General features: G+C 50.0%; 1 protein-coding gene across 1 annotated transcript in view; it reads right to left on the bottom strand.

Moving 5' to 3' along the window:
• SETDB1 (SET domain bifurcated histone lysine methyltransferase 1) overlaps positions 1–12186 on the bottom strand; it is a 32246-nt gene extending 20060 nt beyond the window's left edge. Inside the window, 7 exon segments of the mRNA XM_065420002.1 lie at positions 553–754; positions 6626–6747; positions 7328–7431; positions 7700–7737; positions 8902–9074; positions 9793–10009; positions 12130–12186. Coding sequence (XP_065276074.1) covers positions 553–754; positions 6626–6747; positions 7328–7431; positions 7700–7737; positions 8902–9074; positions 9793–10004 — 851 coding nt within the window. The 5' untranslated portion in view covers positions 10005–10009; positions 12130–12186.
• Between the last annotated feature and the right edge of the window lie 349 nt (positions 12187–12535).

Raw genomic sequence — 12535 nt, 5'->3', positions numbered from 1 at the left:
AAGGGTATGTCTACACTGGAAAAAGGCGTGTTCTTAACTTGGGTTAGCTAACCTGGGTTAAAAACCAACATTGAAGACACGGCAACTCGTCTTAACAGATCAAATTAAGGCTTATAGGGAGCATGGAGTTGGACTCTGGCAGCTAACCCGAGTTAAAAGCTGAATTGCCATGCCTTCACTGCTAGTTAACCTGGGTTAGCTAACCTGAGTTAAGAACACACTTTGTTGTTGTTGTTGCAGTGTAGACATACCCTAACTCCTGGACCCTGTAAGCAGGAGGGTCATGGCATTAGCAGGTGCGATTTGACTATCTCAGAAGAAAGTTGCACACAGAATAGGAATTCTGACTGTATGATTAGTGGAATGGGAACGCTTCTCGGGCTATTAAGCATCAAAGATCCAAACCACTTCACTAAAAAGCTGGTTCGCCCAAATTCACAACAAGGTTTAGAATCTGAGACCCAGCCTCAACTTCACTATAGTCTTACTATTCTACATATACCTGCCCCTGAGACTGGGACCACCACTATGGAGGAGGAGGTTGTTTAATACCTCAGTTTATTCTTCATGTTCGGTGTTTCGGCCACAATACCAGCATAGAGCCAGACTTGATTCCCATCCTTGTATTTGGCCACGACCCGGCTTCCAACGTAGAGTTTCTCAGCAGAGGGATGATAGTCATACGCAATGTGATTGCCAGAAAGCAAACTCTTCCCTTTGTTGTCGAATTTCACTTTGAACTTCTTACCAGCACCTGAAAGGCATTTTAAAGAGGGCTACGGTCAATGAGAACCACGTCACTTCACACTGAGATCCCACTACCAAAAAGAACCTCAGATTAGATTATAAAGCCAGAAGCAACCATTGCAATCATCCAGGCTGACTTCCTGCATAAAACACAATCATAGGACTTCCCTGTTTTAATTACTCTTTGAACTAGAGCATATCTTTCGGCAAAAACATCAACTCAAGTCTATGATCCAAGATAGAAACACTTAAGAGGAGTTTAATTCAGAAGATTACTAGCAAGACCACATCATTTATCATCCCTAGTTAGAATATTTTGCACTTATCCAGCATCTTTTCATCCAATGATGTGAAAGCACCTAGACATTCAACCTTGGCACCCCAGTGTGACACACAAGCATTATGCCCTTTTACACGGGGGGGGGGGGGGGGGGGGGGGAGGGGGGAAACCGGCACAACTGTGAGGAGATACGATTTGCCCCACCATCCGCTCTGTGATAAAACTGGGACTAGAATGCAGGAAATCTCGACGAAACTCCTCTGTTTGAAATAAAGAGCCCATGTTACCTCCAAGCGCTTTTGCAAATATTGGAACACACACTGTTATCTCAACTGCAGGAACAGTTCTAGTAGTAAAAACTAAACAGAAGTTTGGGGAAAATATAAACCCTCCTGCTTCAGAATATAAAACAACCTCCAATGGGAGTCAGGAAGAAACTTTCCCTGGGGACGGATTATCCCACATTTGCCTCCTGAAGGGTTTCTTAGGCCTGGTCTACACTACGACTTTAATTCGGATTTAGCTGCTTTAAATCGAATTAACGCTGGACCCGTCCACACAACGAAGCCATTTAATTCGAATTAAAGAGCCCTTTAATTCGATTTCTGTACTCCTCCTCGACGAGCGGAGTAGCGTCAAAATCGGTATTGTCAATCCGAATTAAGGTTAGTGTGGCCGCAATTCGATGTTATTGGCCTCCAGGAGCTATCCCACAGTGCACCATTGTGACCGCTCTGGACAGCAATCTGAACTCGGATGCGCTGGCCAGGTGGACAGGAAAAGCCCCGGGAACATTTGAATTTCATTTCCTGTTTGCACTGCGTGGAGAGCACAGGTGACCACAGAGAGCTCATCAGCACAGGTAACCATGCAGGCTGATAATCGAAAAAGAGCATCAGCATGGACCGTACAGGAGGTACTGGATTTGATCGTTATATGGGGAGAGGATTCAGTGCTAGCAGAACTTCGTTCGAAAAGACGAAATGCCAAAACTTTTGAAAAAATTTCCAAGGGCATGATGGAGAGAGGCCACAATAGGGACTCAGATCAGTGCCGCGTGAAAGTCAAGGAGCTCAGACAAGCCTATCAAAAAGCAAAGGAGGCAAACGGTCGCTCCGGGTCAGAGCCGCGGACATGCCGCTTCTACGCCGAGCTAAATGCATTTCTAGGGGGGGCCCGCCACCACTACCCCACCTCTGACTGTGGATTCCGAGATGGGGATAATCTCATCAGGTACACCTGATGATTCCGCGGAAGGGGAAGAGGAGGAGGAGGACGACGAGCTGGCAGAGAGCACCCAGCTCTCCATTCTCCCCAACAGCCAGGATCTGTTTCTCACCCTGACTGAAGTACCCTCCCAAGCCTCCCAAGCCAGTACCCAAGACCATGACCCCATGGAAGGGACCTCAGGTGAGTTTACCTTTTAAAATATAAAACATGGTTTAAAAGCAAGCATTTTTAATGATTAATTTGCCCTGAGCACTTGGGATGCATTCGCAGCCAGTACAGCTACTGGAAAAGTCTGTTAACATGTCTGGGGATGGAGCGGAAATCCTCCAGGGACATCTCCATGAAGCTCTCCTGGAGGTACTCCAAAAGCCTTGCCACAAGGTTTCTGGGCAGTGCAGCCTTATTCCGTCCTCCATGGTAGGACACTTGACCACGCCATGCTAGTAGCAAGTAATCTGGTATCATTGCATGACAAAGCCTGGCAGCGTATGGTCCCGGTGTTTGCTGGCATTCAAGCAACATCCGTTCTTTATCTTGCTGTGTAATCCTCAGGAGAGTGATATCGCTTAGGGTAACCTGGTTGAAATACGGGAATTTAATTAAGGGGACAGAGGTGGCCGTTCCTACTGGGCTGTTTGCCTGTGGCTGAAAAGAAATCCTTCCCTGCATTTAGCCAAGTGCAAAGGGGGGGGGGAGGATTGGCCCAGAGCTTTTCGCATTTTGCTAGCAGGGATCTTCCCTGATACCAGCCACGCGGTGGGGGGAGGGATAAAGCACTCATCCCAGAGAATTCATGGCGGGTTGGGGGGGGTGTTAGTTTGGTTCCTGCAGGGATCTTCCCTGATACCAGCCACGCGGTGGGGGGAGGGATAAAGCACTCATCCCAGAGAATTGGATGGTGGGGGGGTGTTAACCTTCAGCAGCAGAAAACAAGCTAACAGGAAAACTGCAGCACAACGGGCTTTGCTTGGTATGTGGGAAAGCAGGGCGCAGAAGCCTAAAGACAGTGGCTTACCATGGCTGCCTGCAAGCTGAATTCTGTTGCCCAGACCTGCGTCTGTGATCTCTAGCAGCAAAGCCACAGGCACTCAATATTAAGAGGCAAAATGCGACCTTGCACAGAAATCACATGTGCTATGTAATGTGAATAGTATTTGTCACCGTGAAAGAGTATAAGCATTGTTCTGAAAAATGTATCTTTTAAAAAAATTCTCTCCTTTTTTCACTCCCTCCAGCAGGTGCAAATGTTTCAAGCCTCCCTCCTCCTTCCCGAAGGCTATCCCAGATAAGGCGTCGGAAAAAGAAGACGCGAGACGAGATGTTTGCAGAAATCATGCAATCCACCAGGAGTGAAAGAGCTCATCTGAATGAATGGAAGGACACGGTTTGCAAGTATAGGAAAGAAGCCAGTGACCGTGAGGACAGGAGGGACCAACGTGAGGACAGGAGGGACCAACGTGAGGACAGGAGGGACGCTCGAGTTGAGAGGTGGCGTCAGGAAGATCAGAGGAGGCAGGATGCAACGCTGGGGCTGCTGCGTGAGCAAACAGACATGCTCCAGCGTCTGGTGGAGCTTCAGGAACGGCTGCTGGAGAACAGAGTGCCGCTACAGCCCCTGTATAACCCCCCTACCTCCTCACCATGTTCCATAGCCTCCTCACCCAGACGTGTAAGAACACGGGGGGGGAGGCTCCGTACACCCTCCCATTCCACCCCAGTGGACAGCCCAAGCAAAAGGCTGCCATTTTTTAAACCTTTTTTTAGTGGGCTTTTCCTTCCCGCTGATCCTCCTCCCAAACCCCACTCAGGTTCTCTCCCTCTTTTTATAATCAATTAATAAAGAATAAATGATTTTTAAACAATAGTGACTTTATTTCCTTTGAAAGCAAGCTGGGGGAAGGGGGAGGGTGGGTTCCTTACAGAGAATGAGTCAATAAAGGGGGCAGGTTTTCATGAAGGATAAACAAACAGAAATTTCACACTGTAGCCTGGCCAGTCATGAAACTGGTTTTCAAAGCTTCCCTAATGCGCAGCGCTTCCTGGTGTGCTCTTCTAATCGCCCTGGTGTCTGGCTGCGCGTAATCAGCAGCCAGGCGATTTGCCTCAGCCTCCCACCCTGCCATAAAGGTCTCCCCCTTGCTCTCACAGAGATTGTGGAGCACACAGCAAGCAGTAATAACAATGGGGATATTGGTTTGGCTGAGGTCTGAGCGAGTCAGTAAGGATCGCCAGCGACCTTTTAAACGGCCAAATGCACATTCTACCACCATTCTGCACTTGCTCAGCCTGTAGTTGAACAACTCCTGACTCCTGTCCAGGCTGCCTGTGTATGGCTTCATGAGCCATGGCATTAAGGGGTAGGCTGGGTCCCCAAGAATAACAATTGGCATTTCAACATCCCCAACGGTTATTTTCTGGTCTGGAAAGTAAGTCCCTTGCTGCAGCCGTTTAAACAGATTGGTGTTCCTGAAGACGCGAGCGTCATGAACCCTTCCCGGCCAGCCCACATGGATGTTGGTGAAACGTCCCTTGTGATCCACAAGTGCTTGCAGCACCATTGAAAAGTACCCCTTGCGGTTTATGTAGTGGGTACCCTGGTGCTCCGGTGCCAAGATAGGAATATGGGTTCCATCTATCGCCCCACCACAGTTAGGGAATCCCATTGCAGCAAAGCCATCCACTATGACCTGCACATTTTCCAGAGTCACTACCTTTTGTAGCAGCACCTCGGTGATTGCTTTGGCTACTTGCATCACAGCAGCCCCCACAGTAGATTTGCCCACTCCAAATTGATTACCGACTGACCGGTAGCTGTCTGGCGTTGCAAGCTTCCACAGGGCTATCGCCACTCGCTTCTCAACTGTGAGGGCTGCTCTCATCTTGGTATTCTGGCGCTTCAGGGCAGGGGAAAGCAAGTCACAAAGTTCCATGAAAGTGCCCTTACGCATGCGAAAGTTTCTCAGCCACTGGGAATCGTCCCACACCTGCAACACTATGCGGTCCCACCAGTCTGTGCTTGTTTCCCGGGCCCAGAATCGGCGTTCCAAGCCTATAACCTGGCCCATTAACATCATAATCTCCAAAGCACCGGGGCCCGCGGTCTGAGAGAATTCACGGTCCATGTCCATGTCCTCATCACGCTTGTCGCTGCGCTGCAGTTGCCGCCTCCTCCTCCTCGCCTCTTTTTTCTGGTCCTGGGTAAGCATAAACTCCACGAGAACGCGCGAGGTGTTTATACAATGTTCATGACTGCGTTCTGGAGCTGAGCGGGATCCATGCTTGCTGCGGTATGGAGTCTGCAGAGTTCACTCAGGAAAAAAGGCGCGAAATGGTTGTCTGCCGTTGCTTTCAGGGAGGGAGGGAGAGGCTGTACCCAGAACCACCTGCGACAATGTTTTTTGCCCCATCATGCACTGGGGTCTCAACCCAGAATTCCAAGGGGGGTGGAGACTGCGGGAACTATGGGATAGCTATGGGAAAGCTACCCACAATGCAACGCTCTGGAAATCGATGCTAGTACGGTAGCTTGGACGCACACCACCGAATTAATGTGCCTAGTGTGGCCGAATACATTCGAATTTATAAAATCGGTTTCCTAAATTCGAATTATATAAATTCGGATTAATCCCGTAGTGTAGACATACCCTCACACCTTCCTCTGAAGCAGCTGGTCAGTATCAGAGACAGGTCCCATGAATAGATGGACGATTATTCTGGTCTGGTATAGTAATTCCTATGTTCCTAACAGCATAGTTCTGCCATCTCAAGGACACAAGTTCTTAAGAGAGAAGATTCCAGAGTCTGACCAACCCTGAGCTAAGCTATGCTAAAACAGAAGGTTCAGGTACCCTCCTCAACATCAGGTATTAGCAACAAGAAAACATTAAATAACCAGTGGACTGGCACCGATCTTTAGACTCATTTTCACCCCAAACAGGCTGCTCTGATGCATAGCTGGTGAGGAGAGCAAAGGACTATGTATTGAAACTCTTCATCTGAAGGAAAGATAGGATGGCCCTAAGGATATGAAGAGCTCAGATATGGTGACATGCAGCAGCACAAAACCTTAAGATAGCATTTGACTTGCAGGTAGCAAGTTCAAAGCCAGGCCAGATGGGAGTGTAGTTGCCACTGCAACATACAATACCAGGCCACTGCAAGTCAAATAAAATGGTAGTCCAAATCTAGTTGACAAGGCCACATGGCAGTAAACTGCACTGCTACTCCCCTTGCTGTACTTGTTCTGCACATGGAAAACTGCAAATCTAGCACATGTTGGTCACTAAATTCAAAATGACGCTTAGCATGTTGCATTCACCTTGAGACACCGCTGGCTAGTTTACAGCCAAGACTGTGGGCCTCACTCACCTACTGCCTGGATTGCAATCAAAATTCCTTTGTGCCATGTCTTGGTTCTCTTCTTGCCTAGGATACGCATACCAACCACCAGGTCACCGTCATTGCTGAGGTCACCCCCAGCAAGTGCAGAGCTCACCTGCTGGGACACGCCAACAGAGATTGGTGGAGAGGACAACCCATCTGTCCAGGAGAGAACAAAAGATAAGTCAGAAATCATTTTTCAAAGCAAACTTCTTACCTATGCAACTAAAAACCACTTCAGCTTAGAGCTTGACAAGCTAGAAACCTCATTAGCTTTCCATCATTTATGCTATTTCACTCAGCCTAAGCTAGTTAGTTTCACTTTCAGGTTCTCACGCTCCAGCTCAGCGATGTTTGGGTGGCAAATCCTGCAGGGCTAGGTGTAAACTAAGCCCTTTAACAAAAGCACAGTGTTACGAGAGTGTTGCTATTTCTAAGAGGGTTTGGAAAAGATTGTCAAGAGACAAAACCTAAAGTTGGGGCACGAACCACCTGATAGTTCCTTCAAGCAGACAAGTAGCAAAGAAGAGACAATGGTCTTTCTGTAACATTCTAGAGATGGATTACTGCAATCCTCCCAATCACTTTCTATCTCAGAACAGCAGTGACCTGTCTTGGGTTGAGATAAAAAGCCTGGGCACATGGCTAAGCCAGTAATGGGACTGCCCTCTCACTCCCTCACATACAAACACACCCTTTTGCAGGTCCTGGGCGTTTGTTTTTTTGTTAACAGCTTCCATAAATTTCTGAACATCTTGGGCAGACTTCCTCATTGCAGCCATGGCTTCTCGAAGCTACAGGGAGGGAAGAAGGAGGTAGAAATGAAGACACTTTTCAATATACAATTATTATTTTTTTTTGAGGAGTTGCAACTTCAACATGATTTGTTTGTCCTAAAAGTTTCTCAAGGAACCATGATGAAGCTCAACAAAATTTAAGATTGGCAGCTCTCCAGAGCAAGGAGTATCTTTTTAAATGTTTGCACAGAGCCTAGCACACCAGCACCCTGATCGCTACTTGTAATACAAGAGCACATTACAACACAAGTCTTTTCCAACTCACCAGCGTCTGATCCTTTGAGATTCTGTTACTTGTATCACCTAGATTTAAATTAAAGAAAACAGAAAAAGCACTTGAGGCTTGGAACTGATGCTGGAAAAGAGTCTAAATCAGACCACAACCTCCTCCTGCCAAGACACCAAAGCAAATGGAAGGGGGCAAAGGAAAACATCCATTCCCAAGGAGAAATATAATTTAGAGTATAGTTCTTTTACACATTTATTAGAAGATCCACTCTGTTAAGCCAAAGATTTACATTGGTCATTGGAGTGGGCCACTTAAGACAAGTTTCACAGTTCTCATGAAATGCAGCCACCTCTGAGGTGAAAGGCACCAATACAGAGGGATAATTGCCACACAAGCGTTGGGGTCAACAGGCAAGGGAAAGTTTTGGGGTGGAATACCTGGACAGGCCTTAAACTCCTAAGAGCTACGGAACATTTAAAATCTATGCAGGTCCTCCAGAGTCTTTACTTATAAGGACTCTCCCAAGAAATACATGCCCAGTAATCTTAATGGAACTCATTTTATATACCTAAGAATGACTGGAGGGACATGCCAATCCTTCTAGGGTTAAAACATGTAGTTCCAAGCAGTCCTGCTATTTCAAAACTGAGGCTTATACCATTAAGCCATCCCTCTTCAAACAGGAAGCCCTTGTAAACAGAATCTCAGGATAACTAAGGGCCACATCTTGAGCAGGTACAACACCTAGTGACTTCAATGGGAGCTGAGAAGTGCTCAGGATCTCAGCCCATGACCCAAATTTTGCCTCATTTTTTGAGGCGAGAGGATTCCCCAGGACCTCCTTCCATTTCACCCTCCTTCTTCCCCACCAAAAAGCTGTGCTTTGGGATGGGTTAACTAGCCCTTCTGGCTGTTGAGTGCTGGATGCAGCTTATCTGCACGACTCCTGAGACAGCAGGAGAATGGGGAGGGGAGTGTCATTTGACAGCTTCCCAATTTAACTCCTTTCAATTCAGGGAACAAATGCACTGACTTCACAAGTACCACTCTTTATTACACTTCCCACAGACTTCATGGGAGTCTCCATCTGGTTCTCCACAGCCTGAGAAAGAGTGGCCCATTCTTGAGGATGCTCCTTCACCAATTCCCCCTTCCCCTTCGTATTCTTTCCAGGGATACATTTTCATCTCCCCCACCCTTCACCAACCCACTCCCCAATGTCACATGGAACACTGAACTGTGCTTCCAACCCGAATCAATACTCATAACATCGTCGTCATCCTCATCTGGGATTTCGATCACTTCCGTGGGCTTGGAAGCTGAGTCCTCATCTTCAGAGCTGCTCTCACGATACTGAAGGCCCAGCTTGGAGTAGAGATCTTTTACCAGTATCTCGCATTTACCAATGGCTCTGCAGCGTATTGGGGGAAAAGAGGGGCAGAGAGAAAGCTCCAAGATGAGTACAGCTGTACCCCACCCCTCCCAGAAGGAGAAGGTTTTGCACAGCAGCACCTGCTACATTAAGGGGCTACTCAGCAGTTGCACTAAGCAGAACTGTGACTTCACCTCAGTAAACAAACCATAATTAGGGGTTGGACAAACTTTAACCTGAAGGACTCAAAGCCATGACAGAACGTGGCTTTGCACGAACTACACACAAACAGGTACCGAACCACACAAAGTTAGCGAACACTTCCGAAAACTTGCCCACACATCAGTGGTAGAGATGGAAATAGAACCTGAGGGTTTGTCTACACTACCGCGTGGGGTTGATCTAAGATACACAACTTCAGCTACGTGAATAGCATAGCTGAAGTTGACGTACTTAGATTTACTTACCGCGGTATCTTCACGGAGGTAAGTCAACAGCTGACGCTCTCCCGTCGACTCGCTTGCGCTCCTCATTCTGGTGGAGTAGCAGTGTCAACAGGAGAGTTGTCAGTGGTGGATTTATCGCATCAATACTAGACTAGACACGATAAATCAACCCCCGCTGGATCGATCACTGCACACCAATCCGGTGGGTAGTGTAGACAAGCCCTGAGACCCAATTCCCTGTTCCAGCATGCTCCTTGCTACCTCCACTAGCTCACTGTTCAACACAAAGCTGCCACTGCAAGTGTGCCCACCTTGAAGCATCATCGAAGAGCTGGTCGACATATGCAACTTCTGCTTCTTTCTGTTCCACATTCTTTTCCAGCTCTTCCAGCTGCTGTTTCCGCTGCTTCACACACTCAAACTTCTCCAGCTCCTCATCGATGAATTGCTGGAGCTCTTCCATAGAGATCCCCAACTCCTCCATCACTTCTTGCTGCAACTCTGTTACTTCCGGAGAATCCATTTTTGCTAAAACCAAAGCAATCAAGAAATATGAGACAACATGCAAGGTTTCCAGGTTTTCCTCACACTCTCTGTAAGCCACAGCACATGTATTTTACCACTATACTCTCCTGACTGCAGCACAAGGTCTCATAAGCATATGAACATTAGAACATAAGAACGGCCGTACTGGGTCAAACCAAAGGTCCATCTAGCCCAGTATCCTGTCTTCCGACAGTGGCCAATGTCAGGTGCCCCAGAGGGAATGAACAGAACAGGTAATCGTCAAGTGATTTATCCCCAACAGGTGTACATGAAGTGGTGCTTAACTTGAGCTGACTGAACGTTTAGATGGAATCAATAAAATGTTCAACATAATCTCAAATATCCTGCTTTCTTCTCGAAACAAGAAGCTACACTGAATACGACTATTCAGAATGCTGCTTCCAATACACCAGCAACAGAGTGGGAAGCAGGAACACAAAGCTACTTTTTCCAGGTAATTTTGTTTTGTTTATGAAGAACCTTTAAACCAAAGTATCTACATTTTGGGTTGCTGGAAGTGGTTGTAAATGAATTAGGGGGCTGAGGGGCCCTAAAACAGCTAGAATTTCAGTTTGGACAAATTCTTCAAGCCTTCTGAATTTTCAAAGTTTACACCTCACCATCCCTAACCACCCCCACCAATCCCCTTCATAGCCATCTGAGACACTGCTGGGCTCACTCCCATGCTAACACAAGTTCTACTTGCCTAACCAGAGAGAAAAAGAGAACATAACCCCTCTGTTGGCATCCAGTACCCCAAGCCTACGTACATGAAAATAACCCAAGACTGCTCCCCACACATCTATCTAGAGAACATGGATCACAACAGCATCTAGATCCCTGCCCCCAGTTCCCCCACCCAACATCCGTTGGCTGCAGCTCCTCCAGCCACACAGCCATCCCTCCTTCCCACAACTCCTGTCTTTCCCCTATGCCATCCCATTTCCTTTGCCACTTCCTGGCTCCAGCCACCTTCTCATTACTTTCCTGACTCTCCTGCTTTCCCCCTGGTCCCATGGCTCCGGCCACCCCCCTGCAATCATCTTCTGGCTCCCCAGCTCTCACCTCAACCCCTATCTCCAGCCCCCTTGGCTCCCCAAAGTCATCTTCTCTCCAGAGCTCCTGGCTCCACCCCCATCATCTCCTGGCTCCCCGGCCCTCTTTCCACTGACTCCCTTAAGCCATCTCGCATCTTTCAGCCCCCCCCCCGCCCGAGCCACCTCTTATGCTTCTACCACTCAATCAGCTCCACCCTTATGTCCCCCACTCCAGCCTGCCTCCCATCCCACTCCTTGGTTCCTGCCTCCCCCATCAGCCCCTGGCTCCCCAGAGCCTCCCATGCTCCTTCCCCAACTCACCCCCCCCCCGGGGCTCCCCAACCCCCTACCTCCAGAGACCATGTGTCCCTCCCCAGCGTGCCCGTGGATCCCCAGAACCCTCCCCTACGTCCCCCCCCCCGGACCTCCCCCATTGCCCCCCAGAACCGTACCCTACGTCCCCCTCCCCCCCAGAACCCTCCCCCACCACCCTACCCTACGTCCCCCTTCCCCCCAGAACCCTCCCCCACCACCCTCCCCTACGTCCCCCCCGACCTCCCCCACCGCCCCCCAGAACCCTCCCCATCGCCCCCCGACCTCCCCCACCGCCCCCCAGAACCCTACCCCCCTCCCCCAGACCTCCTCCCCATCGCCCCCCAGAACCCTACCCTACGCCCCCCCTCCCCCCCCAGAACCCTCCCCTACGTCCCCCCGACCTCCCCCATCGCCCCCCAGACCCCTCCCCCCAGACCTCCCCCATCGCCCCACAGACCCCTCCCCTACGTCCCCCGGACCTCCCCCACCGCCCCCCAGAACCCTCCCCTACCGCCCCCCCGACCTCCCCCACGTCCCCCTCCCCCCAGACCCCTCCCCCATCGCCCCCCAGACCCCTCCCCCATCGCCCCCCAGACCCCTCCCCTATGTCCCCCCGACCCCCCCATCGCCCCCCAGACCCCTCCCCTACGTCCCCCCGACCTCCCCCACCGCCCCTCAACCCCCGCCTCCAGATACACACACCCCATATCCCCCTTCCCGCCCCCAGCCCCCCGGGCCTGCAGCCCTCACCTCTCCCGGGGGGTGGGGGGGGGACAGTTTCTGAGGAGCCGCCGCCAGGAACGGACCGGATGGAACCTTACGACACTTCCGGCGACGGTAGCCCGCGAAGCTCAAGTGAACTCCGATTGAGAGCGGGACGAGAGCACACAGGTGGAGACTGCGCATGCGCTAACAACGCCAGGTGGGGGCGCTCTTAAAGGGCTAGCGGCCCGTGGGTCTGTTTGGGCCGGTGCGCGTGCGCATGCGCTGGGAGAGCTGCGAGACCCTTGTTGAAGGTGTCGCACCAGCGGGCTGAGGCTTCTCTTAAAGGGGCAGGGGGAGGCTGGGAGAGGGAAGGTGACTTGCCCGAGGTCACATGGAGAGTCAGTGGCAGAGGCGGGTATGGAACTCAGGAGTCTGCCCTCCCACACACACA

This window comes from Emys orbicularis, chromosome 20 (assembly GCF_028017835.1).
Source record: "Emys orbicularis isolate rEmyOrb1 chromosome 20, rEmyOrb1.hap1, whole genome shotgun sequence".
Taxonomy (NCBI): domain Eukaryota; kingdom Metazoa; phylum Chordata; order Testudines; family Emydidae; genus Emys; species Emys orbicularis.
The sequence above is the reverse complement of the archived record's forward strand: the minus strand, read 5'-3'. Positions and strand labels throughout refer to the sequence as shown.